Source organism: Tachypleus tridentatus, chromosome 4 (genome assembly GCF_004210375.1).
Source record: "Tachypleus tridentatus isolate NWPU-2018 chromosome 4, ASM421037v1, whole genome shotgun sequence".
NCBI lineage: Eukaryota > Metazoa > Arthropoda > Merostomata > Xiphosura > Limulidae > Tachypleus > Tachypleus tridentatus.
The window spans coordinates 8,064,374-8,085,095 of NC_134828.1; the positions used below are offsets into that span (position 1 = coordinate 8,064,374).

A 20,722-nucleotide genomic window follows, 5' to 3' on the forward strand; every position below is an offset into this window, starting at 1 on the left:
CTTATCTTGCACTTAGGTAATATATGTGTGTGTGTATATATATGTGTGTGTGTGTATACAGGAGGTGGAAGAGGACAGAAACCTTATGTTTCGGGCGAATGAGTTCGTTCTTCATGGTTTCAACTAAACTACTTCTGTATGTAGGTTGATGATAGCTGTAAACACATCAGCTACCAACGCGTACTACAGAGAGTGATATCTGGTCATACATTATGATTTATTATTTTATTTTAATATTAACGGTTATTTGTAACACATGGATTCGCATGCTGTGAAATAGAAAACTTTAAAACAAAACAGAGAAATATCTGGTTCAGTAAACAAGCTGATTCGATCAATAAAAAAGAATACAAACATAAAATGCTTTATAAATTAATACCGGAAAATGCTTATTATTCTAGCAAATTTAAGCCAATCGATTTTCTTTATGTCTTCTCTCACAGATAGCACAGACTCAGGTTTCATTCTTATCACACAGATAACATAAACTTTTCTTTCACACCTCATCACACAGATAAAATAAACTTTTCTTTAACACCTCACACACAGATAACATAAACTTTTCTTTAACACCTCATTACACAGATAACATAAACTTTTCTTTTCACACCTCATTACACAGATAACATAAACTTTTCTTTCACACCTCATCACACAGATAACATAAACTTTTCTTTCACACCTCATCACACAGATAACATAAACTTTTCTTTCACACCTCATCACACAGATAACATAAACTTTTCTTTCACACCTCATTACACAGATAACATAAACTTTTCTTTCACACCTCATCACAGATAACATAAACTTTTTTCACACCTCATCACACAGATAACATAAACTTTTCTTTCACACCTCATCACACAGATAACATAAACTTTTTTTTCACACCTCATCACACAGATAACATAAACTTTTCTTTCACACCTCATTACACAGATAACATAAACTTTTCTTTCACACCTCATCACAGGAACCTTTTCTTTCACCTCATCACAGGTAATAAAACTTCTGATTCATACTTTTTCACACAGATAACAAAACGTCTTTTCACCTTATCACACAGATAACATAAACTTCTGTTTCAAACCTTATCACACAGATAACATAAACTTCTCTTTCAACCTCATCACACAGATAACATAAACTTTTCTTTCACACCTTATCACACAGATAACATAAACTTCTGTTTCAGATAACATAAACTTTTCCACACCTCAACACAGATAACGTCTGTTTCAACCTCATCACACAGATAACATAAACTTCTTTTCAAACCTCATTACACAGATAACATAAACTTTTTTTCAACCTCATTACAGATAACATAAACTTCTGTTTTAAACCGCATTACACAGATAACACAACGTGTTTTACATTTCATTACACAGATAACATAAACTTCTCTTTCTCACCTTGTGACAGGAACTTTTATTTTCAAGTAACACACAGATAACACAAACTTGTTTCACGCCTAATCACACAGATAACACAAACTTTTCCACACCTAATCACACAGATAACACAAACTTGTTTCACACTTAATCACACAGATAACACAAACTTGTTTCACGCCTAATCACACAGATAACACAAACTTGTTTCACCTAATCACACAGATAACACAAACTTGTTTCACCTAATCACACAGATAACACAAACTTGTTTCACACCTAATCACACAGATAACACAAACTTGTTTCACTTAATAACAGATAACACAAACTTTCGGTTCATTCTTTATCTCTTTCACGTAAGAGGTCCTAGCTGTTCTGACCAGTACATAATATTAAAAATGTACACAAATAATAAACAATTTAACACTCTCTCAATACTCCAGTATTTATTAAGAAATTCCCTATTTCTAATTGAAATATTTGTCTTTTATAATAACTGTTAAAACGCTGGAAGGAAAGAAACCATTGTCACATTGCGCTCTTTATTGAGTTAGAGTTAGGTTCTGTCTATTACAGTGGAAATAATGTGCCATTCGCTGAGTTAGGGTTAGGTTTCGTCTATTACAGTGGAATAATTGTGCCATCATTGAGTTGGGGTTAGGTTCTGTCTATTACAGTGGAATAATTGTGCCATTCATTGAATTGGTTAGGTTCTGTCTATTAAAGTCACTGTTTATCTCATTTTTTGAGATAATTGGGGTTAGGTTCTGTCTATTAAAGTCACTCTTTATCACATTTTTGAGATAATTGCGGTTAGGTTCTGTCTATTAAAGTCACTGTTTATCTCATGCCCTCCGGTATCACTCTGAATTGGATATATTTTCATTTTTCTAGCTTAACATAAAGTTCGAAGTAACTGAGAAGGCAAAAAACATCCGTTAAAACTCTAAGATAATCACATTCATGAAACTGATTTTATAAAGTAATAATTTTGAAGCACGAGCTTTAAACATGCGCTGTTTATGCATGAGCTGTAAACATTGCTCTCCTTCTCACTTACCTTCATAACAAACTACACAAGTTCCAACAGTGATCCGAAGAAGACCTCTGTACAGAAGCCGAAACGTCCCTCTCACTTCACCCTTTATTCGACAGGCAACTACATCCTATTGGAGTTCTTAAAATTGCTGTAGTTTTGTCTGATTATGTTTGTTTGTTTGTTTAGAATTAAGCACAAGGCTACGCAATGAGTTATCTGTGCTCTGCCCACCACGGGCATCGAAACCCAGTTTCGAGCGGTGCGAGTCCACAGACATGCCGCTGTGCCACTAGAGGGGCTCTCTGATTATGAACTGGTAGACTAGAGTGAACGCAGTTAATGTAAAGAACGCATAACCAACTCTTTTGGGTTACTCTTGTCAGACTGAATAGTTGGGTTTGCCCATAATACTAATGTGAAACCTGCGGCTCAAAAGTGAAAGTGTAATTTCTAAAAAAACTGTTTACGTTTACGAAACCCAAACTTTGAGTCCGCAGTTCCATCGATATTCCGGCACGCTTATTTTTGGGCCACGCTCAGCACTTTGGAATAGCAAATCGTGTACTGTCTCAACACGACAACCATTGTTATTTAGTTTAAACAACAAAATGAATGTTCTTGTTTAAATAAATAGGAAGCAATTATTTCAGTATGAAATATTTAGTTCTCAATTAAACTTTTTTATTTTGTAATTTCTCGATCAATGTATTTATTTATTTTACTTTTTACAGCAGACAATATATGCTAGCCAGTGCACGCTAACAGCTGATGATCAACTGTGTGAAACTAGGTACTTGTAAATCGTCTCCTGCTATTTAGGACTGCATGCCTCTGGTAAGTCTTAAGTTTCATATACTATTCTACTATAATTTGTGTGTAACAGGTTAAAATTCACAGTTTGATCATCGATAATTTTCGACTGCATGCTTCTGGTAAGCCTAAGTTCTATCTATTAAAGTGAGATACCTCTGGCATCACCGCAAGCTAGTAAAACAGAAATATAATCTGGCATAGTCATAGATTACTACGCTTAAAGAAATGCACTTCCAACACCATCCAGCGAGGTGAAACTATTATTGCTGGTAAAAAATAAATAAATAAAGTAAAAATGTTTAATATAATCAAGCATTACCTACGTACCTTATATTGCCTTGACAGCTTAAATTATAATACACGTAATTTCTGTGGTATCTTGCATCATTTCGATACGTTAGATTTAAAACATGTATTACACATGGTATTGAGAAACTTATTAGGGTTCAACCCAGTGTTGGATTGCACCGTCTTTCGCAAGCTTAGTTTTTACACGATGTCAGAGAGTATTTTGGTTAATACTTAAGTCCTCTTGTCTGGTAATGTGGCTGCAAACAGTCATAACAGAGGATTATGATGATAATTCTGGTTTATCCCAAAGATGTCCAATCTCGCAGTATTGACCAGAAAGTTCCCTTTATGTTATGGAACCAATTTTTGACAAGACTGACGTTTTAGACTGTTGGATTACCATCTTTTTATCATGGCAATGATGATCAGCAAGAATATTTAGGTGTTCATTGAATGTTATTTGCCCCTTTTAAGAATTTCTGGGAACATGACCATAAGAACGTTGACTACGCCTTTATAGTTTTTTTTGTCGAAATTATCACCAAGTACCTCAAGTGTTTCATATTTGATCAACTTTTCACTGTGGTCTGTGGAAGAACATAAACAGCTTGAATGTAGGTACTTCATTGGTTTACAACGTCATTAGACGGTTAGGTTAATTTATTAGGAACACTTTGAACACCGCGTAAGACGTGCCTTTCTAATTGAATGTCAGATAAACGACTACCAGACTGATTATATGAAAATTTGTATAACCTCTTATGTGTGATACGTCTAGCGTTTGTTTCTTAGTACAAGACTATCCAGTTGACTTTTCCCTCGGTCATCAGCGGAATTTGATGGTCACAGATTTTATTATCAATTTTATTTTATGTATGGAGTGAATAGAATGTTCGACTTAATGGGTGTAGGGAGGTCCTTATACAATGATGTCAGATAATATCATTTCAACATAAACTGAGACGTACGTAACACTGTTAGGGGAATGTAGGCTTGGATATACATAACACACTCTTCACCATTTCGGATATAGGATAAGATATATATATATATATATATATAGAACACACTCTTCACCATTTCGGATATAGGATAAGATATATATATATAGAACACACTCTTCATCATTTCGGATGTAGGATAAGATATATATATAGAACACACTCTTCACCATTTCGGATATAGGATAAGATATATATATATATAGAACACACTCTTCACCATTTCGGATATAGGATAAGATATATATATATATATAGAACACACTCTTCATCATTTCGGATGTAGGATAAGATATATATATATAGAACACACTCTTCACCATTTGGATGTAGGATAAGATATATATATATAGAACACACTTTTCACCATTTCGGATGTAGGATAAGATATATATATATATAGAACACACTCTTCATCATTTCGGATGTAGGATAAGATATATATATATAGAACACACTCTTCACCATTTCGGATGTAGGATAAGATATATATATATATATATATACACACTCTTCACCATTTCGGATATAGGATAAGATATATATAGAACACACTCTTCACCATTTCGGATATAGGATAAGATATATATATATATAGAACACACTCTTCACCATTTCGGATATAGGATAATATATATATATAGAACACACTCTTCACCATTTCGGATATAGGATAAGATATATATATATAACACACTCTTCACCATTTCGGATATAGGATAAGATATATATATATAGAACACACTCTTCACCATTTCGGATATAGGATAAGATATATATATATAGAACACACTCTTCACCATTTCGGATATAGGATAAGATATATATATAGAACACACTCTTCACCATTTCGGATATAGGATAAGATATATATATATATAGAACACACTCTTCACCATTTCGGATGTAGGATAAGATATATATATAGAACACACTCTTCACCATTTCGGATATAGGATAAGATATATATATATAGAACACACTCTTCACCATTTCGGATGTAGGATAAGATATATATATATATAGACACACTCTTTACCATTTCGGATATAGGATAAGATATATATATAGAACACACTCTTCACCATTTCGGATATAGGATAAGATATATATATATATATAGAACACACTCTTCACCATTTCGGATGTAGGATAAGATATATATATATAGAACACACTCTTCACCATTTCGGATGTAGGATAAGATATATATATATATAGAACACACTTTCACCATTTCGGATATAGGATAAGATATATATATATAGAACACACTCTTCACCATTTCGGATGTAGGATAAGATATATATATAGAACACACTCTTCACCATTTCGGACATAGGATAAGATATATATATATAGAACGCACTCTTCACCATTTCGGATGTAGGATAAGATATATATATATAGAACACATTCTTCACCATTTCGGATGTAGGATAAGATATATATAGAACACACTCTTCACCATTTTGGATGTAGGATAAGATATATATATATAGAACACACTCTTTACCATTTCGAATACAGAATACGGGATATATATGACACACTCTTCAGTGTTTCGGATATAGGATAGGATAGATATATAGAACATACTTATCAACCATAACAGTATAGACTAGGATATGTATAAAACATGCATCATCTATAGGAATATAGACTGCGGCATACATAGCATTCATTAAACCTAAAAATGTAGGCTAAGATATATATATATATACATAACACGCATCCTGTATAGGAATATGGTCTAAGATATATATAAAACACACATCACCCCTAAGAATATAGGCTAGGACATACATAACAACAGGCGCATCACATCTTGAGAATATAGGCTATAATATATATATATACATATAACAGATATATCATTCCTAAGAATTAAAGCTAGGTCTTATATATAATACATATATCGTCCTTATGACTATAGAGTAAACTGTATATAACACATCCCTAAGAATAGCATACTTAACACATATATCATCCTTATGACTATAGAGTAAACTGTATATAACACATCCCTAAGAATAATATACTTACACACACATCATCCACGAAACTAAGGTATACGTCACAGACACATGATCTTTAGGGACATAGGATAAGATATACGGGACTCGCACACATCTTCTGTCCGTAAAATATTTAGGATGTATACATATAACACACAAATTATCCGAAGTGGTATAGGTTAGGATACATATAACACGCATATGAACCACTGGCATGTACGCTAGGATATATAAAGCACGCACTTAACCTGTAAGAATATAATCTACAATATATATATATATAATGCTTACATCACCCATGAGAATATACGCTATAATATGTATATACACACAAGAATATAGACACAACAAACATATCACCCCTAGGAATTTCAGGTGGAATATATATATATATATATATATATATCACTCATTACCCCTAGGAATATAGGCTAAGATATCACACATTATAGCTAGAAATATTAGCTAAGATATACATGAAAACACCTCTTTTCAAAGAATATAGACTAGAATATGTATGACACACTAATCACCCCTAGGAATATAGGTTAGAATAGGTAAAATCTATATAGGATAATATATATATATATATATATACACACATGAACTCTAGGAATGTAGACTAGGATATATATAACACACTTATCACCTAGGAATATAGGTTAGGAATAGGTGAAAACTATGTAGAAAGTATTGGATAAATATATATATATACACTAAACTCTAGGAATATAGGCTAAGATATATAAAACACACCTATTGCGTGTGTTTTAGAAGAGCTATACATATAACACATCACCTCTGGGAATATAGGCAAATATATATATAAAATACATATCATTCCTAAGAATATAGAGTTGCATATAAATCATACATTCATCTCTCCTAGGAATGTCAGGCTATAAGATATCATATAACACACACACACACACACATCATCATCATCTTGAAAATCTATGCTAAGATATACATAACACACAAATCATCGTAAATAATATCAAGCTATGTAGCTACACACACGTCACCCTTAAGAATATAGACTAGCATATATATAGAGACACATCAAAGCAATAATATATTATAAGATACATATACACACACAATATTCATCACCTAAAAAATATAGGCTAGTATATGTATAACACAAAACATACCACTCCTGGGAATAAAGATTAGGATATATATAACGCACACATCACCCTAAGAATATCCGCTAGGGTATAGGTATATAATACATCGTTCCTTGGTATAAACGTTTATATTTTTAGTTCATGTTTGACATATTTTTCCATATTTTTAATGCTTTTAAAAAGAGATGTGGTTAATATTTCAGAATAATGAATAATAATAATCATTATTATTATCCATTCCATTCGCCAGTTAAGGCTCCTTCCGTGTAACGACATTATAATATTTCTCAAACATTGTACTTCCACAGTTAAGGCTCCTTCCGTGTGTAACATTATAATATTTCTCTAAAGTTGTACTTCCACAGTTAAGGCTCCTTCCGTGTGACGACATTATAATATTTCTTTAAAGTTGTACTTCCACAGTTAAGGCTCGTTCAGTGTGACGACATTATAATATTTCTTTAAAGTTGTACTTCCACAGTTAAGGCTCCTTCCAGTGTGACGACATTTTAATATTTCTTCTAAAGTTGTACCTCCACAGTTAAGGCTCCTTCAGTGTGACGACATTATAATATTTCTAAAGTTGTACTTCCACAGTTAAGGCTCCTTCCTGTGTGACGACATTATAATATTTCTCTAAAGTTGTACTCCACAGTTAAGGCTCCTTCAGTGTGACGACATTATAATATTTCTCTAAAGTTGTACTTCCACAGTTAAGGCTCCTTCAGTGTGACGACATTATAATATTTCTCTAAAGTTGTACTTCCACAGTTAAGGCTCCTTCCGTGTGACGACATTATAATATTTCTCTAAAGTTGTACTCTCCACAGTTAAGGCTCCTTCGTGTGACGACATTATAATATTTCCCTAAAGTTGTACTTCCACAGTTAAGGCTCCTTCCGTGTGACGACATTATAATATTTCCCTAAAGTTGTACCTCCACAGTTAAGGCTCCTTCCGTGTGACAACATTATAATATTTCCCTAAAGTTGTACTTCCACAGTTAAGGCTCCTTCCGTGTGACGACATTATAATATTTCCCTAAAGTTGTACTTCCACAGTTAAGGCTCCTTCCGTGTGACGATTTATAATATTTCCCTAAAGTTGTACTTCCACAGTTAAGGCTCCTTCCCGTGTGACAACATTATAATATTTCCCTAAAGTTGTACTTCCACAGTTAAGGCTCCTTCCGTGTGACGACATTATAATATTTCCCTAAAGTTGTACTTCCACACAGTTAAGGCTCCTTCCGTGTGACGACATTATAATATTTCCCTAAAGTTGTACTTCCACAGTTAAGGCTCCTTCCGTGTGACGACATTATAATATTTCCCTAAAGTTGTACCTCCACAGTTAAGGCTCCTTCCGTGTGACAACATTATAATATTTCCCTAAAGTTGTACTTCCACAGTTAAGGCTCCTTCCGTGTGACGACATTATAATATTTCTCTAAAGTTGTACTTCCACAGTTAAGGCTCCTTCCGTGTGACGACATTATAATATTTCCCTAAAGTTTTACTTCCACAGTTAAGGCTCCTTCCGTGTGACGACATTATAATATTTCCCTAAAGTTGTACTTCCACAGTTAAGGCTCCTTCCGTGTGACAACATTATAATATTTCCCTAAAGTTGTACTTCCACAGTTAAGGCTCGTTCAGTGTGACGACATTATAATATTTCCCTAAAGTTGTACTTCCACAGTTAAGGCTCGTTCAGTGTGACGACATTATAATATTTCTCTAAAAGTTGTACTTCCACAGTTAAGGCTCCTTCAGTGTGACGACATTATAATATTTCTCTAAAGTTGTACTTCCACAGTTAAGGCTCCTTCAGTGTGACGACATTATAATATTTCTCTAAAGTTGTACTTCCACAGTTAAGGCTCCTTCAGTGTGACGACATTATAATATTTCTCTAAAGTTGTACTTCCACAGTTAAGGCTCCTTCAGTGTGACATTATAATATTTCTCTAAAGTTGTACTTCCACAGTTAAGGCTCCTTCAGTGTGACGACATTGTAATATTTCTCTAAAGTTGTACTTCCACAGTTAAGGCTCGTTCAGTGTGACGACATTATAATATTTCCCTAAAGTTGTACTTCCACCTTTAAGGCTCGTTCAGTGTGACGACATTATAATATTTCTCTAAAGTTGTACTTCCACAGTTAAGGCTCCTTCCGTGTGACGACATTATAATATTTCCCTAAAGTTGTACTTCCACAGTTAAGGCTCCTTCAGTGTGACGACATTATAATATTTCTCTAAAGTTGTACTTCCACCTTTAAGGCTCGTTCAGTGTGACGACATTATAATATTTCTCTAAAGTTGTACTTCCACAGTTAAGGCCCCTTCAGTGTGACGACATTATAATATTTCTCTAAAGTTGTACTTCCACAGTTAAGGCTCCTTCAGTGTGACGACATTGTAATATTTCTCTAAAGTTGTACTTCCACAGTTAAGGCCCCTTCAGTGTGACGACATTATAATATTTCTCTAAAGTTGTACTTCCACAGTTAAGGCTCCTTCAGTGTGACGACATTATAATATTTCTCTAAAGTTGTACTTCCACAGTTAAGGCTCCTTCAGTGTGACGACATTATAATATTTCCCTAAAGTTGTACTTCCACAGTTAAGGCTCCTTCCGTGTGACGACATTATAATAGTTCCCTAAAGTTGTACTTCCACAGTTAAGGCTCCTTCCGTGTGACGACATTATAATATTTCCCTAAAGTTGTACTTCCACAGTTAAGGCTCGTTTAGTGTGACGACATTATAATATTTTTCTAAAGTTGTACTTCCACAGTTAAGGCTCGTTCAGTGTGACGACATTATAATATTTCTCTAAAGTTGTACTTCCACAGTTAAGGCTCCTTCAGTGTGACGACATTATAATATTTCTCTAAAGTTGTACTTCCACAGTTAAGGCTCCTTCAGTGTGACGACATTATAATATTTCTCTAAAGTTGTACTTCCACAGTTAAGGCTCCTTCAGTGTGACGACATTATAATATTTCTCTAAAGTTGTACTTCCACAGTTAAGGCTCCTTCAGTGTGACGACATTGTAATATTTCTCTAAAGTTGTACTTCCACAGTTAAGGCTCGTTCAGTGTGACGACATTATAATATTTCCCTAAAGTTGTACTTCCACCTTTAAGGCTCGTTCAGTGTGACGACATTATAATATTTCTCTAAAGTTGTACTTCCACAGTTAAGGCTCCTTCCGTGTGACGACATTATAATATTTCCCTAAAGTTGTACTTCCACAGTTAAGGCTCCTTCAGTGTGACGACATTATAATATTTCTCTAAGTTGTACTTCCACCTTTAAGGCTCGTTCAGTGTGACGACATTATAATATTTCTCTAAAGTTGTACTTCCACAGTTAAGGCCCCTTCAGTGTGACGACATTATAATATTTCTCTAAAGTTGTACTTCCACAGTTAAGGCTCCTTCAGTGTGACGACATTGTAATATTTCTCTAAAGTTGTACTTCCACAGTTAAGGCCCCTTCAGTGTGACGACATTATAATATTTCTCTAAAGTTGTACTTCCACAGTTAAGGCTCCTTCAGTGTGACGACATTGTAATATTTCTCTAAAGTTGTACTTCCACAGTTAAGGCTCCTTCAGTGTGACGACATTATAATATTTCCCTAAAGTTGTACTTCCACAGTTAAGGCTCCTTCCGTGTGACGACATTATAATAGTTCCCTAAAGTTGTACTTCCACAGTTAAGGCTCCTTCCGTGTGACGACATTATAATATTTCCTAAAGTTGTACTTCCACAGTTAAGGCTCGTTTAGTGTGACGACATTATAATATTTTCTAAAGTTGTACTTCCACAGTTAAGGCTCGTTCAGTGTGACGACATTATAATATTTCTCTAAAGTTGTACTTCCACAGTTAAGGCTCCTTCAGTGTGACGACATTATAATATTTCTCTAAAGTTGTACTTCCATAGAGATTACATATATTACTTGAGGTAATTTGTTGGGGGGGGGGATATGTTGTATGTAAACAGTGAAACAGCATGATAAGACAGCGCCTTATTCAAGGAAGTGAAATAACACTTCATCTAATTTCTCAGCTGAAGGGCTTATTTTATTGTCTATAATCAGTGTAAAACAGAAGGAATGGTACGACGAGTCAGCATTCAATTGAAGGAACTGTAATTATAACGTTGTAACTAATTGAAGGAACTGAAGTTATAACGTTGTAACTAATTAGTTAGTGGATGAGCTTATGCTGTCCAATAGCTAATGTAACGATCCATACTTAATTAATAAGAAACATTTCTAAACTACATAACAAGTAAGACTATAAATACTTGTGTTTAACAATAATAATAATCGAAATGGATAATCAAATTAAACACATTTTGTTCATATTAGCATGAGTTTATAAAACAGCTGTTTATTGCAAGGTCTCGGAACTACGGAACTCAACTCGCAATCTGTGGATCATGAGTTCGAATCCGTCTCCGAATATAACAGTCATTCCCAGCGTAGCCCAAGAGTTGGCGGTGGGTAGTATTGACTGTCTTCTTCGATTTAGTCCGTCCTTTTCTATTTAGGGACGGCTAGCGCAGATAAAACACGAGTAGACTTGCGCGAAATTCCAAAATACAAACTGCTAATTCAGTACTTTTGAGGCAGCCTTAAAAGTTGAAATTAACTTTTTAAATAAACCTAAATCTAGCTTCGATTCGATTGGCAGACTCATTGAAGTATTTATGTTGTAATTAGGAGGCTCTTCAGCCGTGGAGTGAAAACTCCGTATTAAGAATGACTGTAGGTTAAAAGAAACAAACAAACAAAAAATCCCGTCGGGAAACGAAAATGCAATATTGAGAACTTCTATTCGGGAAATATTGCACGTGATACTGTGAGATTCAAAACTATATCTCACGTTATTATCTCTCTTTCAACAATACAAGGTTGATCGCGTGAATCGAACGTGTGGCAAAATATGACAAGTATGAATGAACATTTTCCAGAATAAATATATTGTTTCTAACACACATCAAACCTGTCCAAAAATGAAGTTAGGTTTGATGTGTTGCTTGTAGTTGCTTTGTTCTGGGATAGATTTGATATGATGACTAAAAGCATGTTAATCAAGTTGTCTAAAATATTGTAAACTTGTAGTTTGCTTGTATTTTACTTCGAACATTTCCAAACTACAATAACTTGATTTCTCCTCGTTTTAATATGTGTATATATATGTGTAAAAGTGTAAGGAACTTCTTTAAGGTATGGTTTCCTGTTAGAAGATTGTTTTATAATCGAGTCGATTATCTTACAGTGTCTTGGTTTGTTTTGTTTTGATTTGAATTTCGTACAAAGCTACATGAGGATTATATGCGCTAGCCGTCCCTAATTTAGCGGTGTAAGCTACTCATCACCTCCTACTGCCGACTCTTGGGCTACTCTTTCATCAACGAATAGTGGGATTGACCGAAACATTATATCCCACACGCACACAGCTGAAAGGGCGAACATTTTTGGTGCGACGGGGATTCAAGCCCGCGGCCCTTAGATTACGAGTCGAGTGCCTTAACCACCTGGCCATGAACTGGTTTTGACAGTGTCTTACAGCTTATAATTGCAACGAATTTCGGCACTTTACATCAAGTAATAGAATAAACGAAGTTAAAAGGACCAGCGCGAAACCGAATTTAACATAACAATTTGGAAATTAAACGTGACTGTTACGAAACCGGTTGTGATATCAAATAAAAATCGTGAAACCGAAGCTAACAAAAGCGAAACCAGGTATGACGAGCAGCTAAAATAATTAAATTATTTGTTCATTCGACTTAAGCTATGATTTATTAAATGTTTTTTTGTTTGTTTGTTCTGAATTTCCCGCAAAGCTACTTGAGAGCTATCTGCGTTAGGTCTTCCTAATTAAGCAGTGTAAGACAAGAGGGAATGTAGCTAGTTATCAACACCCACCTCCAACTCTTGGGGCACTCTTTACTAACGAATAGTGGGATTGGTCGTAGCATTATAACGCCCCCACGACTGAAAGGAGAAGCATGTTTGATGCGACGTGGATTCGAGTCCGCGATCCTCAGATTACGAGTCGAGTGCCTTAACCACTTGGTCATACCGGGCCTTTCCGTTGTGTATTTTGATTAGACTGCCTAATCGTAAAAAATGGACACAAGACCTCGTTTCCACAGTCTTGACAATCTGGAAGTAATTCGTTAAGTCATGAAGAATGATGCTTTACTAAACTTTTGGCCCCCTAGTGGTTCAACGGTATGTCTGCGGACTTACAACGCTATAAACCGGGTTTTGATACCTGTGGTGGGCAGAGCACAGATGGCCTATTGTGTAGCTCTGTGCTTATTTCAAAACAACAACTAAACTTTTGTAATTGCAGAATATTTTTTTTAAAAAAGTTACGTCCCAAGACCACGTTTGTGTTTTCTTATAGCAGAGCCACATTGGGCTACCTGCTGAGTCCTCCGAGAGGAAGTTTGCGTTTGTTACGGAGTTTATAAGAAATTGTCAAAATTGAAAATTGTCTGCAAATTTTGTGCAAAGCTACACGAAGGCTATCTGCGCTAGCCGTCCTTAATTTAGCAGTGTAAGACTAGAGGGAAGGCAGCTAGTAATCGCCACCCACCGCCAACTCGTGGGCTACTCTTTTACCAACGAGTAGTGAGATTGATCGCCACATTATAACGCCCTCACGGTTAAAAGGGCTAACTTGTTTGATGCGACAGGGATTCAAACTCGCGACCCTCAGATTACAGGTCGAGCGCCTTAACCACCTGGCCATGCTGAGCCTATTTTGTTGGTGAAGGCGTTACTGTTATTGGCTTAATATGAGGTTTAGGAAAACGAACTACCCTAAAAGCTCTTGTTTGCGAGTTTTTTTCCACTTCTCTAAAAAACAATGAAAGTACCCTTCTTCGTGTGTTCTCCCTTTAACATTCATTCTGGGAAATGGATGAGACATATTCCACGTGTTGTGGTATGAATCTGTCTTGTGAATCCTTCGCTAACTACATAAATACAGTTCCCAAATGAAGAATTAGAAAGACACGAATTACTTGTATTGTTAAATAGCCACTTCTTAGAGTACAATAATAAAATGTTTTGCTGATCACAACTATGTTACTTTTGTAACTTTTTGTTTGTGATAGGAACAAACACTCGTTCAACATTTAAAAAATGTATTCATGAACGAAAGTTAATGCGCGTGATTCAGGTTCCAGAAGAAAAAAAAAAACGCTTTTGTTCACGCTAGGTCCTATGAGGGTCATTTTCCCTAAAAGTTTTTTTTTTATATAATTCCTCAAAATTTTTTAAAAATAATTTATCAAGTGGCAGTTCTATTTCTTTAAGAGGTCCGGCATGGCCAGGTGGTTAAGGCGTTCGACTCGTTATCTGAGAGTCGCGGGTTCGAATCTCCGTCACACCAGATATGCTCGCCCTTTCAGTCATGGGGGCGTTATAATATTATCGTCAATCCCACTATTCGTTGGTAAAAGAGTAGTCCAAGAGTTGGTGGTGGGTGGTGATGACTCGCTGCCTTCCCTCTAGTCTTACACTGCTAAATTAGGGACGGTTAGCACAGATAGCCCTCGAGTAGCTTTGTGCGAAATTCAAACAAACTTCTTTAAGCACAAATCTGTAGAAGTGGCTGTCTGTGTTGTGCACATTGTTTAGTGGACCACAGAATTTAACACTTTAAGCCCTCGAGTCTGCTGCTGAACCACGAAAGGAAAGGAATGACAGTAAAGGTGTTAAATACATTTTAACACGATCATTATAACCTTAAACCGGGGAAGCGGAAACGTGTCAGAACCATACATCATGATGTTACAAATAGCTGGTCCACTAACTCGTTTTAGAATTCAGGAAGACTTTATACAATATAGTAGTAACTAGTTATGGTTGAGATGACACGAGAGAATTCACTTAGTTTGGGTTTGAAAGGACTTTGTAATAATGAATGTTTTATACAAACATATGACCTGTTGTTCTCATAAAGAAATGCCGTGTTGGATTAAAGTATTTTAATTACAAAGTAATTATTATACTTTGTTCATTTTGTGTAAACATTTGATCAACTGTTCTGATGAGTCAGTCGGTAACGGTGTGTTACATCACAACATAATAAAGAAATGGTGTGACACTTAATGCAGTAAGAAACAGGTGGTGCGATAATTAACAACACAGTAAGAAATGGTGTGACACATCACAACACAATATAAAACTGTGCGATGCTTAGAATAACAATAAAGTCCATATTGATAGGACTGTGTCCTACTGTTTCTCTGTAGCAGCACTGTAGGGTGATAAAGCAAGCCAATGGAAGTCGAATTGTTCCTTCATTTCAGTGCTTGTTTGTTTTTTGAATTTTGCACAAAGCTACTCGAGGGCTATCTGTGCTAGCCGTTCATAATTTAGTAGTGTAAGACTAGAGGGAAGGCAGCTAATCATCACCACCAACCGCCAACTCTTGGGCTACTCTTTTACAAACGAACAGTGGGATTGATCGTCACATTATAACGCCCCCACGGCTGAAAGGCGAGCATGTTTGGTTCGAACCCGCGACCCTCAGATTACAAATCCAGTGCCTTAACCATCTGGCCATGCCGGGCCTCATTTCAGTGCATAATACAACAGATTGTGGGCTTCTTGTTGTTATTTTTATAAACTTTCCTTAATACTGAGATTTCCATTTACTTAGGACTATAAAAACTATTCATCGTCATCTTTACGTGTTTGGTTTTGTTTTTCAACACGGGTTATTTAGGAACAGGGGAAGTATTAGCGTGGAGTTAAACTATTTTCAAATTCTGATTCAAGGTTTCTCTGAACTTTTTGTTCCTTCAAAGGGAATTCCCAACACAAACTATAAAACTAATAATCATATATTATGTTAGTTTTTACAGCCCAACGGGAAACTCCAGTTTCGAAATAGTTAACATTTAGATCACTCGACAATTAGCAGATATATATTAAGTTCAGTAAGCTTAGGGCAAGCTAACATATTGCTGAATCTCCTTACTGGTGTTTGAGCTTGCTAACAGTGTTGAGTCTCCTTACTGATGTTAGGGCTGGCTAACAGAGTGTTGAGCCTCCTTACTGGTGTTTGAGCTTGCTAACAGTGTTGAGTTTCCTTACTTGTGCTAGAGCTAGCTGACAGAGTGTTGAGTCTCCTTACTGGTGTTAGGGCTAGCTAACAGAGTGTTGAGTCTCCTTACTGGTGTTAGGGCTAGCTAACAGATTACTGAGTCTCCTTACTGGTGTTTGAGCTGGCTAACAGATTGTTGAGCCTTCTTATTGTTGTTTGAGTTCGCTAACGAATTACTGAATCTCCTTACTGGTGTATGAGCTAGCTAACAGAGTGTTGAGTCTCTTTACTGATGTTTGAACTTGCTAACAGATTTCTCAAGTTTGTTACTGGTGTTTGAGTTGGCTAACAGATTGTTGAATTTCCTTATTGTTGTTTGAGCTAGCTGACAGATTGCTGAACCTTCTTACTGGTGTTAGGGCTAGCTAACAGAGTGTTGAGTCTCTTTACTGATGTTTGAGCTGGTTAATAGATTACTGAGACTCTTATTGGTGTTAAGGTTAGCTAGCAGACTCCCGAAGTTTTGTATACTTGTGTGTTCCAAGTAGGAGGTTTCCAACACTGTGATGGCCAAGTTTGAGGTATTTTTTAAAAGCATTTCTCTACTACAAGAAAGTTTTGTTGGTATATTAAATCAACCTTTGAAGACCTACACTCTCAGACTAACCCGAATTGACCCCTTTATGACCTGGTAAAACTGACTAACTTACTTTCTGTTACAAAATTATCATCGCAGTTTCCTAAACTGCATTAGTTTTCCAACTCTTCAGAGAAAGACCGTTGCTTTCTTCTTCGCTTTTTCTTCTGGAATTTCTAAATACATTCGTACAGTGACCCACTGGTATGTTTACGGAGATCATTGCCCTGAACTTCCTTCTGCTTTATGCACCAACTGAAAAAAAAAAAAAATCCATCCACCACTCATCTTGAGGTGCCTCTTGCAAAAATGTCGTTTATCACTTGGTATTTAGGTTTCAGATATCAGAACAACATAACTTTCAATAAGTCTTAATGAACATTATAGCTCTGACGAAACTACTTACAAACACAGAACGTTTGTGCGACAGTAGCGTCCTCTATAAATTTATACTCTCTTCCTGCTATGCTTTCTTAACACCTTGTTTTTACTTCTTTTTTTTTCAATCTGCATGATCTATTTATATTTCTTTAAAACTTCCTCTGACTGGAGCATGATGGCTCTTCCACAGTATCCACTCGTACCAGATTCCTGTTACATCCTTCTTAGTGTTTCCTCTACGTGAGTTATATTTAGATCCTTGTTGAACTCGTGCCAGATGTTCATGTAACACCTGTGGCAGAAACGTTTGTAACAAGTAGCGCTTCTGCTGCGTTACAGAAAGAACTTTCATCGAAATTGATGTTAAATACAGGATCTTGTGCCTTGTTCACAAATACTTCTAGAATGACCTGGAGGTTAGAGGATTTAATTCACAATCTACAGACCGTAGGTTCGAATCCCGTCACCAAACGTGCCTGCTCTTTCAGCTGTAAGGGTGTTATAATGATACAATAAATCCCACTACTTGTTTGTAAACGATTAGCTCAAGGATTGGCGGTCGGTGATGTCGAGTGGCTGCGTTTCCTCTAATGTATCACTTTAGAATTAGGGACGGCTACAGCAGATAGCTGTGAAGCAGTTTTACGCGAAATTCATGAAACAAACGTTCCTATAAAACTAACTTAATCCAGCACGAGGAGACACTGTGTAGTAAGTCCTGCGATATTTCCATGTAAAACATGGATCAAAGTTTTATATTGTTTTGTGTGATTTAACCTCAGATGTCCTAACAGAAAGGTATAATTATAATCCCATAAAGATATGTTAATCACATTCAGACCGGATCTTTAAAATTATCGCCTAATTTTTATTTACTGAAATATTTTATTTTCATTCTGAGAATTATTTATTTATTTGTTTCTTTTTGAGCTGTTGGTTTAGCCAATACATGTGTAACAGTTAACACTCACACGTTAAAATGTATTTATTATTGGTTATTTTAAACTGAATGTAGTTGTTACTTTAGCCAGTCAATGAGTGAGTTACAGTTGACACTGGCACGTTAAAACTACGTCCATTACCGAGAAGGTGTTTGTCTTACAGCAACATTGGGCTAGCTGCTGAGTCCACCGAGAGGAATCGAACCCCTGATTTTAGCGTTGTAAATCCGTAGACTTACCGCTTTACCAGTGGGGAACCATTACCGAGAGCTTGAACGAATTAGAAATCAACGAACAAGATATGGATAAAATTTATGGAGTAAACGCCGAAAGGTGGCGAAATGTTGCAAACCGATAGGCCTAACATTCATCTACAGAAATTAAAGTTACTACACACCTCTTATTTCTAATGGGAAGGGACAACTTACGAGGAATGTGTAAAAACAAATCTACAGTTGAGAGATTTTCAAACTTAGAACGAACGGATTTGTCCTCTAATCTACTGGACGGAAGGTTGGAGATTCCAGCAAATGATATTGAAGACCATTTGCTGGTCAGTTGTCAGTTAATGAGACGTGAATTAATTTCAATAATACTGTTTTGAAATAACGAATTAAATTTCTACAGTTGGTATGTGCATGAGAGAGGGGACAGTCCCACAACTAGCCGGAACTCTGGCCGATCTCCTGTTATTTCTAGTTAAAACAGGTTTCGGGTTGTTTTTTTCTTTGTATGTTTTTATTCTGCAGTTCTACAGCACAAGTCATTTCCTGATTGAAGTGACTTCCTTTACTTTTAATGTAGGTGATGTGATCAGATAACTAACTGTTGTTGAATGAGATAATTACTGAGGTACACAGACTAATTCCTCTATCGAATTATCATGTCTGGTCTCTGACGTTTTTCGTTTTGTTTCAATTTCTATGTTTTATTTGTGACTTATTTCACTGGGTCGAATTGTTATGTCCGATTACTGATTTCTTTCGTTTTGTTTTCAGATATTTGTTTATAATAATGATGTAAGTAAACGTTTCTAACTTTAATAAGGATTTTTTTTTTTTCACGTAACAATGATAGAGGTATCTTGGTATGAAATAGTTAAGTTCCTGGATTATAATAACAATGTACATATTTATTCCTTGCGTGTATCTTTGATGTTAATTCCTTTGCAAGTAATGACGATATAAATATTGTTGTATGCTACAATGATGTAAATATCGCTCGTTTATAACAACAATGAACAAATTCGTTGCGTATAACAATGATATAAATATTTCTTGCTTATAATAACGATGCAAGCATTTCTTGGATGTAGCAATAATATTAATTTTTTTTTGCATGTACCAGTGGTATAAGTTTTGGTTTGAATTTCGCGCAAAGCTACGCGAGGGCTGTCTGCGCTAGCCGTACCTAATTTAACAGTGTAAGACAAGAGGGAAGGCAGTTAGTCATCACCACCCATCGCCAGCTCTTGGGCTACTCTTTACCAACGAATATAGGAAGTGACCGTCACTTTATAACGCCCCCACGGCTGAAAGGGCGAGCATGTTTAGTGCGACGGGGATTCGAACCTGCGACCCTCGGATTACGAGTCGCACTCTTTAACCCACCTGGCCATGCCGGGTCATAATTTACAAAAAGGTAAAAATTATATGCAACATCTACTACTGAAAAAGATGGTAGACGTAACGTGATGTATATTTTAAAGGAAATTGAATATTCAGCTGTGAGCTATTATAGATTCATTTATCATACAGTTTACTTGTTACAGTCCTCAATATCACAAATATTAACAGTTATAGTTTTGTACTATTTAAGAGAAACAAGGCTTAACCACATATCATTTAGATACACTGGTTTTAAGTTTATTAGTCGTACTGTGACATGCCTTTCATGGCCTGGCAGTTAGGGACACTCGACTCGCAATCTCCAACTCGCAGATTCGAATTCCTCCACTGAATATACTTGCCCTATT

At 35.8% G+C, this 20,722-nt stretch overlaps 1 protein-coding gene across 1 annotated transcript in view; it reads left to right on the forward strand.

Moving 5' to 3' along the window:
* Positions 1-3,169: 3,169 nt before the first annotated feature.
* The window catches only part of LOC143250010 (nuclear factor 1-like), a 78,288-nt gene continuing 60,735 nt past the window's right edge, over positions 3,170-20,722 (forward strand). Inside the window, exon 1 of the mRNA XM_076500645.1 lies at positions 3,170-3,273. Coding sequence (XP_076356760.1) covers positions 3,265-3,273 — 9 coding nt within the window. The 5' untranslated portion in view covers positions 3,170-3,264. The remainder of the gene's footprint in view (positions 3,274-20,722) is intronic.